This window comes from Sander vitreus, chromosome 15 (genome assembly GCF_031162955.1).
Source record: "Sander vitreus isolate 19-12246 chromosome 15, sanVit1, whole genome shotgun sequence".
Lineage (NCBI taxonomy): Eukaryota > Metazoa > Chordata > Actinopteri > Perciformes > Percidae > Sander > Sander vitreus.
Window position 1 is genome coordinate 948,228 of NC_135869.1, and position 11,290 is coordinate 959,517.

The 11,290-nt window shown below is 44.1% G+C and overlaps 1 protein-coding gene across 2 annotated transcripts; it reads right to left on the minus strand.

Moving 5' to 3' along the window:
• Positions 1–1,794: 1,794 nt before the first annotated feature.
• Positions 1,795–11,289, minus strand: jmjd6 (jumonji domain containing 6, arginine demethylase and lysine hydroxylase). 2 transcript variants are annotated; one of them, XM_078269941.1, is made up of 6 exons: positions 10,879–11,286; positions 9,855–10,243; positions 8,968–9,254; positions 7,948–8,083; positions 5,766–5,904; positions 1,795–5,337 (listed from the first exon to the last, which is right to left on the minus strand). In XM_078269941.1, exons 1-6 carry the CDS (start codon positions 11,005–11,007, stop codon positions 5,215–5,217), a joined length of 1,203 nt encoding a protein of 400 aa, XP_078126067.1. In that variant the 5' UTR covers positions 11,008–11,286; the 3' UTR covers positions 1,795–5,214. The 2 variants fall into 2 exon arrangements, with proteins under 2 accessions (XP_078126067.1, XP_078126069.1); XM_078269943.1 differs by lacking the exon at positions 1,795–5,337 and having other exon boundaries at positions 5,811–5,904; positions 7,948–8,097; positions 10,879–11,289.
• Between the last annotated feature and the right edge of the window lies 1 nt (position 11,290).

The following is an 11,290-nucleotide window of genomic DNA, read 5'->3' on the forward strand; positions in this document are numbered from 1 at the left end:
TTTAATTGGCATTATGTAATGTGAAGTTTTTTAGAGATTACTCCTGTGGTGTTGTGTACAACTGTGTTGTATGTATTGCGTACAGAAAACATATTTAAAAATTATATAAAAGGACTGAACTGAATTCATTAGCCAGTATTTGGAGATTGTTGACAGCTAGTTTTCCAAAAGAAGACTCAATGAAAACGGACAATAAACCAGCAGAATTTAGGACCCCAACCACAGAGTTTTGGGATGATTGTTTTGGCTGGTAAAAAAGATGCTTGGCGCTGGATTTCTCCATCTATCTGCCAACTTGTAGTGTTGATGTATGTGTTTTCTGCCTGGATAATTAACCCGCAGCTGGAACACAACAATTTCACAATTTGGGATCAATAAAGTCCAGCCATCCAGAAACCAAACAATCAGTTAGTTAAAAGAAAAACCCAGCTCCCAGGTCATTTCAGTCTATACAACATAACCCAGGATTCTTCAGGGTCAAGTTACAACTTTCTAAGACATTTTTAACACCACCTAGGAGGAAGTTTAATGCCAACTCCACGGCCATATAAAGGAAAATATTCACCAGGTAATGTTAGCTGGTGAATATTTTGTCTGTGTGTGTTACCTGGATTTAATAAAACATTTGTGAAGTTTGTACTCTAACATAAAAGGAATAAAATATTTGTAATATTTAGAGCTGTTATGCTAACTACTGTAACTAAACATATAACATTAAAACATTTATTTTTGACGTTACGTTTAGAGACACACAGAGTGAAAATGTAACTTAGTCTAAACTGGAACTTATCTTAGTAAAATGAAATGTAAGATTGTTAAGGTCTCATTTTGAGAATATTAAAGGTGAGTCTTTTATTAATACTTTTGCAGACACAGATGTTGATATAATCCTGTACCAACACCAGAGTTTTCACATCTTTTTCCCGCTACGTAAAATGCTCTTCCGGTACCCAACGGTACCTTCTTTTCCCCGTTACTTTCCCCTCTGTAATAACAAACCTTTTGATGGTATTTACTTGGAACGTTTAGTTATGTATTTCGAAGACGTTTTACTACTTTTCAAGACCCTGTTAAAGGACAATTCCGGCGCAAAACTAAGCTAGAGGTTATTAACAGATGTGTACCCACTCTGTCGTTCTCTGGGACATGTTTTCATGCTAATCCAATGTGTTTGGAGCTTGAAACAAGCTAGCGCGGACCGCTGATTAGCTTACAACGCTAGTATTCGCGGCACAGAGTAAGTAAAAACAAATCGCTATTTTATACCACTAAAAAGGCTCAAAATATCACCACACTTCAACGGTAGCATAATGAGGGTCCCTAAATATTAACCGAAGCATTGAGAACTTTTAAGCGTAGAGACAGTTTATTGAAAAGATAGATTAGAAAAACAGTTGCGTTCTCGGCTGCCGTCTTGGGAGCTACTGTCTTTATAATCTCTTTTTAATAAACAGTCTCTACGCTTACAAAGTTCTCAATGCTTCGGTTAACATTTAGGGACCCTCATTATGCTACGGTTGAAGTCTGGTGATATTTTGAGCCTTTTTAGTGGTATAAAATAGTTATTTGTTTTTACTTACCCTATGCCGCGAATACTAGCGTTGTAAGCTAATCAGCGGTCCGCGCTAGCTTGTTTCAAGCTACAAACACATTGGATTAGCATGAAAACATGTCCCAGAGAACGACAGAGTGGGTACACATCTGTTATTAACCCCTAGGTTAGTTTTGTGCCGGAATTGTCTAACACACTGGTTATAAAATACTACTGGACTGATTAGATGAACACGTTTCAAGTCATAGAAAAGATTTTATTTTATTTTATTGGAACAACAAAAAGAAACTGTAGTTTCTCAGATGCACTTCAACATTTAACCTGCGGGGGGGGATGGGGGGGCACTATGAGACCGACCTCAGAGACCAACACAGCGCCTTTAAATTAGTTTAAGAACAGATAAAAACACGAAAAAAAAACCCTCCCCGGCAGTCAGTCACACTAACAAACTTCTTTATAGGCACTTTAGTCTAAAGCAACAGAGTCCCAGCGACATCCAGCCAGCTTTAAAAGGTGTCGGGGTTAGGCTACGGTTACGCTGACATGTTTGGGTTTGAAAAGGAATATGTCGCCACGTTTTCCCCCTCTCGTTCCCCCTAATCGGGCGTTTCCGAGCCCCTAAACCGGAGACATTCGGGGAACGAGAGGGGGAAACGTAGCAGAAGATATTCCTTTTTAAACCCAAACGTTAACGGTGTAAATGTGGCCTCAGAAAAGCTGCACAAAGCTTCAACAACAACAGAATCGTGGCTCGAGTGAAGATCATTTAGCAGCTATTTTCATTTTTGACAAACAGGTTAATTAGTGAAAGTCCTTTTAAAAGCAAAAGAGAATTTTCTATCACAGTCGACTGATTAGATGTGGGGGTTTTCGGACCAAACGAGACGTTTGAAGACCCATTTTTCACCGTTTCGTGTTTTTACAGGAAACGATTCATCAAGAAAACAAACTTGGCAAACAACGATGCATCCCAGAGATCCAAGATGACGTCTTTAAATGTCACGTTTTGTTCGACCAACAGTCCCAAAAAACAAATATCAGTTTAATATCACAGAACAGGAAGAAAACCAAAAAACTAGTCCCATTTGAGAAGCAGACAGATTGGGTTTTGTTGCCACATTTCAGCTCTAATCTGCAGATTAATCAATGGTAAGAGATATTGATCGGCCTACGTTCGACTCATTTACAGTAAAATCAGTGATTGGTTAATGGCTACGTTGCATGTGTTGATGTCTGCGGAGCGGGTGCTCCGACGCCTTCGCTCCCCTATCATCACAGGCGTAACCTACGACCCCCCCTTTAATCACAACCGGGCTTTCTCCAAAGCTTTTGTCGCATTTTCAATGTTTTTTGTCTCTTTTTCCAACATTTTTGCCGCTTTAATACGTTTTATTTGATTTTTTTCTAGCGTTTTTTGGGACAAGTTGTCCAGAATTTGTGTCACCTTTTTTGGACGCTTTTGCCGAATTTTTTATTTATTTTTTTTAATGTTTTTGTCGCTTTTCTCAATACATGCAGACATGTCCCGGGACCTCCCAAAATAGTTGACGATCTCAACCCCCCCAATGTTGAACCCAAAGTTACACCTTCCACTATAAATCAATGAAACTGGCGACATCGAACACAAGAGCAGCGTAGTGGTGTGTCTGCTCCGTGGAGACCCGCTCTACAAGCGTAGAAACAGGACAGTCTTCTATATATTTTTAACAAGAGGTGTGTGCGGCGCTTTCACACAGAAATGGATCATAAAGAGTCTATATGTCTTTAAATTAAACTACCGATAGACAGGGAACAACTTAACGACTGTCAGTGAGCGCGTTGGTATTTCTTGTTTCCCTCCCCTGCGTCCTCTGATAACAGCCGACAGTAGATTGACGTTTTCACAGCTCTGTGCCGGCTCCAAACAGCTCTGTGCCAGCTCCGAAAATCTGAAGAAACAACATTCCCAAAGCAAAAAGCTCTACGTCTCGCCTGTGACTCACACAATCCTTCGCCGTGTGGTGCTGCAGGTGGAGACCATTAAAACTCTGCGGCACATCCGCTCCGCACACGCTACGCGTGCAGTGTAGCCGAAGAGTTACTCATCCTCGCAGCAGCGATATTTAACAAGATGCACAGCCTGATTAGAGTGATTATTAAATGCTAATAAACGCTGAAACACAGCGGCTCTTCATCCACTGGAGCGGTGCTTTCTGGGGAATGTAGTGCCCTCTACTGACTGTCCAAAATCAATGTGACTCAACAGTTTCAGCGAGCCTTCTTCTGCCCCTTCCAGTCAGTTTCTCTCAGTCGCGGCGTTTTGGCACAAAGAAGCAGGCAGAAGTTCAAACCGTCTGCTGCATTTCATACAGCAGATCTCCGAATTCACATTTTTACACGTGCGTGTGTGTGTTTCCCTTTTTAACCGTTTCATTTCTTTAAGGCTGGCTGACTAAAGTGACAACACTAACTCGTTTGAAACCATTTTAAAAGGAACACTTCAACCCCTAAACATGACCATCTGTATATTAATCACTCACTGAGTGTCTGAATTCTTGAATTGGGGCTACAGAAGAAATCAGGTTTTTTTTTAATCGTTATCGCGATTACAACTGGTGCAACAAGACACTTTTTTAGTTTTAGTTGAAAGAATGGAGATATAATCAAATCGGGACATGTGTGTGGAACATCAGAAGCGATTCAGGGAAAATCACTGCAGATACCGTCTGAGTCACTACGTTACTGTGTGTGTGTGTGTGTCGAAATGTGCTCCACAGACATTTAAAGCCCAGTTTCCCAGTTTCACTCTTCCTCCCCAGAAGCCCTTTCCCAGTCTGGTCACTGGTTAGAATCTCTCTTCACACTTCCCACTAGGGACACAAACGGGATCTTGATTGAAAAGCACGGCGGTGACCGGTCTCCAGCGGATCCTCCTCCGTGATCGACAGACATTTCCCTACTCTAGACTACGTTTCTACGGTTTGGGTTTTTTAAGCCACAAAATCATCTCCGTGCACACAAGACGTTTTTAGCTACGGTAGCAGAAATATTCTCCGTTTGAACTAACACGCCCAAAGCCATATATCTCAAAACCACTCGTGATGATAAGACTGACTGACCGACATGCATCGGTGTTTCCAAAGGTCTCCGTTTGCGGCCATTTGAGACTGCAACACAACCCCGCAGATTCCAAATGTCTCCGGTTTAGGGGCTCGAAAACTTTTGGATATTATAACATCGTGATAAGAGTGTCACTGTATCCATGTTATTGGTGATTATCAAAACTCTCATTGTGTTAATATTTTGAGAAAGCACCAATAGTCAACCCGACAATGCCGCAAAATTGTCCTCGATGTATTTGTCAATTATATCGTAATATCTGATCTTTCCATATTGCCACAGCTCAAAGATGGAGACTTTTGGAAACCACAATGTGGTCAGTCTTATCAGTTCGGGAGGTCTTTGTTTGCGGCTGCTGAGACTGCAACACGACCTCGGAGATTTCACACCACAACGGTGTCAGAAGTGTTTCCTGATGTTTCAAGGCTTTGAAACAGCGGAGCTGTGTGAATGTGGGCAAAATATGTTTGATTTGAAACCAAAACGTAACGGTGTGGATGCAGCCCTAGACAGGGAGCAGCTGTTTGCGCGTTGACCAGCTGCAGACGGCCGGAGGTCGGAGGTCACCGTGACGAGCTCCTCTCCTTGCTGACGCAGTCGTCCTGGCTGCTGGTGTCTCCGTTGGCCGCCGCGCTGCAGGTCCGTCTCTTCTTCCTGCGGTGGGACACGGGGTCGCCCTCCACTGCCTGCAGGAGGACAAAGTGTTCTGGCTGTTAGGACACGTTCTACAGGCGGGTTGGGTTACAGACATTAGCACCTGTTGCTTTAGACAGACAGACAGACAGACACGACAGGGAGGATTTCTATGACAGGCCATCACGGTGTTTCTCAGACTCCAATGTCAGCAGGACTTCATATAGCATATTTTCTTCATATCGTGCAGCCCTAGTCAAAGTTTCAGTTTTATGAAATAATTGCTTAAAGCATTTAAACTAAGTTTTGTGTTGGAGTTTGTAAAATTCAGAAATCTTAATTTTGACTAAAAGCGTTTCATGTTTACTGTAAATGATCGGTTTCAGTAACTACTACTACTAATAATCCTGAATAGCCAGTATATTGGATCGACCCCTAATTTAAATGCCACGTAAACCTGAGCGTGCGTTTCAGCACGTACATCAGAGTCGGAGTCAGACGAGCTGGAGGAAGATGAAGACGAAGAGTCGCTGGAGCTGTCTGACGCGATGCCCGTTGACTCCTGAAGGTCCACTTTGTCTGCCAGCGCCGCCAGGTCGGGCCTCTCCTGCTTCAAGATACTGAACCAGCCAGGAAGAGAACGAACACACACACACACACACATATATTAAATCCTATCTTTCTCAATACGTCTTCTGAGACACCTGCACTTCCACGTTTTACATGTCCACCAGGGTTTCCTGCAGCACTTTGCAGCTAAGGTATAAAGTATATGAGCGATATCCGCCGTGTGACTCTGTCCCGTTTCCTTCCTTTCATTCCAAACCACAGTTGACAACCTGCAGGTGGAGGCGGTGGAGACAGGCTCGGACATAAACGCCACAGGCCGCTGTGGACTCGTCAGTCTCGCAAGCGGTTTCAGGAAAGTGGCTGCGTGTGTCCGACAATGCACAGAACTAGGGGTGGTACGGTTCACAAGACCCACGGTTCGTATCACAGTTTTCGGTTCTGTACGGTTCTTGTTATTTTTTTCTTTTAATCTTTAACACTCCAGAAATATACTTCATGATATATAGCTTAATTATCCACAATGTAGGATACAGTATTAAAAAATAGTTATATCATGTAATCATGCACAAACTGAATTTGACTTGACTTTAAGCCCATTATTGGGACCATCTCTGAGGAAAGCTAGCTGAGATGTTGATACAGCGAGAAGGAAGACGTTGATGATTTCAACATGCTTTTCATTTATTTGGCAAAAAAAGGAGAATGTGTATTGCCATCTACAGGAACTTATGTGCCTTTTTAGCAGATGAAGATTGAAATATTACAGAATATCAATTGAAATAACTTGCATTTATCAAACTGCCAACTTCAGTGTAGCTCTTACAAAAATGGTGTCCTTTAAAAGAAAAAGAGAGGAACTCTTAAAGCTCCGTCTTTTGAATAAGTCAGAATACGTTAAACATAAAAAAAAGTTGAGATTTATTTTTGTATAGTTCCTTAAAAAGAAACTTGTTTAGGGGAGATTAAAACTACTCTGGGCTGAGATTTCCTAGTAACCTTACCAAAAAGGCTCAGGATGCTGCAAATGTTGGTATAATATGAAAATGACTGGTGGATTAAAGACAAAAAAAATAATTTATTTATTAGAATGAATCAAATTTGAACATGTGTCAGTGGCTTGTTGATCTTTACATTGTTAGTTAATTTCCTAACCTGGGACACACATTCATACGGTTTGATAAAGTACTTATTGGACTTTAACTTATCATTGCACTTACAACTTACGTAGCTGTCCACAATTCAGGTCATCCTGTACGTCTCATCTCCAGTTCTTCCTGCATCCACCCTGTGTGTGTGTGTGTGTGTGTGTGTGTGTGTGTGTGTGTGTCAGTCGTGGGGGGATCTGAGCAGCCCCGCCCGCTGCAGAGAGCCGACAGGATTGAAACAGCAGCCGCTTCAGCGGCTTTAGAGAGAAAAAACGTTACAGCGTACATTGATGTTAAAATGTTTACAGGTTGGCAGGACGGTCTGCAATGTTTTGCACCGTCTTTCGCTGTACGTTTTGTTGGTAACTTCTCCACACCTCTTCTTTCGCGTGAAAGGTAAACTTGTCTGTCTGAGGCCACATACGGGCACGAGGCTACATTGCGCGTGCGTCGGACCGTGCGACACACACGCGCTCCGAACCGAGATGAGCGAACGGAGCGGTTCGGATGTCTTTTCATGAACCGTACCACCCCTACACAGAGCATTAACCGGCACAAGCCTACAGCTGTCCGCAGACACAGAGTGCGGAAAAAGTGTCAGAGCCTCCCGGACGGGTGAACTGAGACTCTGTTACTTGCTTGTCTGTCAGTGGTTAAAGATCGGCTAACATTTCATGTCATTGTTCTATCTTTTGGAAGAGGTAAACACTAGCTATCAGTAAACAGAAGTGCCGTGGTGGCTGGCGTCTGGTGCATGCGCCAGCGTGTGTGTGTGTGTGTGTGTGTGTCACATGTGGACAAGTTCAAGGGGTATGAATACTTTTGCAAGCCTCTGTAACTGGGTATAACTGTGTCTCGGGATGTGTCTAATCTCTGGTGTAAAAGCTAAAAGTCTTGACTAAATCTACTCTGTGTGTTCCTGATGTGGCGGCGGCGGCGCGTCCTTACCGGTACCACTTCCGGGAGAGTTTGGGTCGCCCTCGGACAGTTTTGTGCCACACAATGGGGAAGTTGGTGGTGCTGGCGAAGTTCTGAGTGACGGCGATTGTCGTGTCCAGGTTGAGGACCACGTGCCACCACCCGCCTGCGGACACACAGCTAGTCACCATTAACACCGGAAACAGAAACACACGGTCATCGGAAACAGAAACATCAGGTTGGTTACAATTAAATGGGCATTCACACCAAAACAAGCGAGGGAGTGTCACGGCCTGCTGTGTTCTTAAACCGCTGACTCAGATTAATATTCTATGTGTCTGACAACATTATGGAAAAGATTTCTAAGGAGATCGACCTGTAAAAACCTCTTTAAGACATTTCTGTTCAACCAGAAACAGCTCTGAGGTCGCTAGCGCTAAACCCCCCCAGACTCCATTTAAATCAGTACTTTTAGCGTGTATAGAGCCAGCATATTCTCACATGTACATTGGTAAACTATGTGTTTATTTTAACCACAACCAGAGTTGTGATGGTTGGAAAAGTGGAAAGACGACGCAAAACGGCTTATCATAGTTTTATTTTGTTTCTGTCGACTTTGAATGAAGTGTGTCTTACGATGCTTAAACGACTGTTTATTTACATGGAGTCTGGTGGGTTTAGCGAACGCAATTTCGCGGATGTTTTTATGTTTTAAAAAAGGATCTTACTCTTTAACAGAAAGGTCGACCTCCTTAGAAATCCTTTCCATAATGTTGTCAGACACTTAGAAAAATAATCTGAGTCTCTCAGCGGCAAAACAAGCGCTTTAGTGAAGGTAAATACAAGCTGGACAATTGTCCTATTAACTTCCATTGTAGCTTGGTTCTCTATCTCGCTTAATACTGGACCAATGTCAGAGATTGTTGTTCCCATCAGTCACTTAGACACAAACACATCCAGGTTGAAACAAACGGTAGTAACCCTTTAACTGTTAAGGGTTACTATTATTATTTATTATTAAGATTTAGAAAAAGATGCGTCTTCACTGACCAGGCACAAAGACGGTTTCCCCGGGTCTTTGCAGAATCTCCAACGGCGTGAACTCGGGCGGCCAGTTCGGCTGCTGCGTTCTGGGATAGATGACGTTGAACCAGGTGATAGCCTCGTCCTGCTGGTTGCCCCCCTCCTCTCTGGCCACCTTGATGAGCTCGCGGGGGGTGTTGGTGGGGAACAGACACCACCTCTTGTGTCCCTGGACCAGGGCGTTCCAGGCGCTGGTGCCCAGCGGGTCGATGTGGATGCCGGTGCCGGAGCGGGCCGGGCCCATCACAAACCACCTGGAGGGGGGGAAGACAGAACCGTCACGTATCTCTGAAGAGTCAACAATGTTGTTCATTAGCTGCAGCTAGGGCTGGGTCCTAAACTGTACTTGTTTTCGATAGCACAAAACACTAAGAAATAACAACATTACATTTTACGCCACAAATCTTTGTATTTAGTTAGTCTCTGTGACAGACACACACACACGTTATTCGAATATATGAAAAAACGAATATTAGGCAGCCCTAAAACGTAGCTGCACGCCGCTCGGCCGTGTTACATTTCCCCATGTGTGGGTACACGATCCGTTCTGCGCATGTGCAAGATGAGAATCCTGTTGTAGGGATTTACGTCACTGCACGATCTGTTCCACTGCGTTAGTAAACTAGCGTTAGCTTCCTGGTGGAGGCTAAACGTTTTCTTAATACATCCATGAGGCTAACGGCAGACCGCTACAACTATGACAGATCGTGCAGTGTCGTAAATCCCACGGTTGTATTAAGAGAACTCGAAAGAAAACCGTGACCCTAAAACGGTGATACAAACTGAACAGTGGGTTTTGTGAACCGTACCACCCCTAACACACACACACACACAAACTCAAAAAGAGAGGAAACCTGTACGGCGGCCGACGCTTCTCTCCTGCGAACTGGAACAGGTCGTCCCTGAAGAAGACGGGCACCTGGTAGTCGTCCAGCAGCTTCCGCCGTTTGGCGTGCTCCCCGTAGCTGCTGTCAAAGATGTAGAGGGGGCTGTCATCCCGCGTGCTCTCCAGGTACTCCATGTAGTACTTCATCTTCATCTTCACCGAGTAGCCGTCGTTGTCTTCCCCGCACTTGAACTTCTGGTTGCGGTATTTGCGTTTGAGGCGCTCCAGGGTCCACTTCTCCCGGGCGGGCCAGCTGTCCTGCGCGTTCAGCAGGACCACGGGCTTGTAGGGACGCTCGAATCGCCGGATGAAGTCTTCGGGACTGAGGTGGCGGGTGTCCACGCGCTCCACGTTGTCCTGTAACACAGAATACATCAGTGAGGAGTTACACAGCGTGCTGTTCTGAAGGCCTTTCCAAAATCCTCACAGGCTCTGTTACATAAGACATTTTAAATGTAATATGTTTCCTAATCTTTGAACATGGACATGTCCAGCTTTCAGAGAGACAGACACACGCACGCGCGCGCACACACACACACACACACACACACACACACACACACACACAGAAAGAAGGAAGCAAGGAGAAAGAGATGACTGGAGAAAAAAAGAAAGGGAGAAAGTATCCGAGTAACGTTACTTCCTCCGCCTGTGTGTTCAGATACGTGAAAAATAGATATTAAATGTCCATAAATAAACATATACAGTCCACCATGTGGCTACATGCTGCTATAAACAATAAGTGTGTGAGAAAGTAGGAAAAGAGTTAAATTAAAATCAAGCCTGGGGACAGAATTGAGTGTAACACCGACTCATTGTCTACGTGACAAGCTGCACTCCTGCTGTGGCTAGAGGGGATACAGCTACGGCTTAAACTCTACTAGTCTAAAGTTAGTTGTCACCGTAGCTGTATCCCTTCTAGCCTCTCTAAACCGCTGCGGCTAGCAGCTAGCTCATGTTAGCTTGGCTCCAAATGCTACATTGACAGTTACCTTTACGGTGCGGTGTGACAGGTCGAAAGCCTCATGATAATCGTGTTTTATCCAGTCTAATGAGTCCTTCAGTTCGGGTCTGGCGCTCCGTTTCGCCTCTTTAATCCTCTTCTTACTTTTATGGTTCATTCCTGCTCCCGTGTGTAAGCGCTGCTCAGCTAGCGATCGAGCTAACCCGGAGGTTTCTACAGCAACACATTAACTAAACGTTACCTGGCTAACGTTAGCTAGCTGCGCTGCTCTGACAGTCTCACCTTATTTATTTTAAACAGACAACAAAACCACAAGTCGGTGTGTGTTTAACACGTCTTCAAATATACACCAACAAGTGTGAGAACACTTTCAAAACCTGCCCGGTCGACACGGTTTTATAAATAGCTAACAAGAGAGACACTCGCTAACTGGCTTGGCA

Bases quoted from the DNA above. Each gene is read 5' to 3' on its own strand.
- jmjd6 (XM_078269941.1), bottom strand. From the start codon at position 11,007: ATGAACCATAAAAGTAAGAAGAGGATTAAAGAGGCGAAACGGAGCGCC. The intron at 10,244-10,878 runs GTAACTGTCAAT...TCTGTGTTACAG, and splicing joins TGTCACACCGCACCGTAAAG to GACAACGTGGAGCGCGTGGA. The intron at 5,905-7,947 runs GTAAGGACGCGC...TGGCTGGTTCAG, and splicing joins CTCTCCCGGAAGTGGTACCG to TATCTTGAAGCAGGAGAGGC.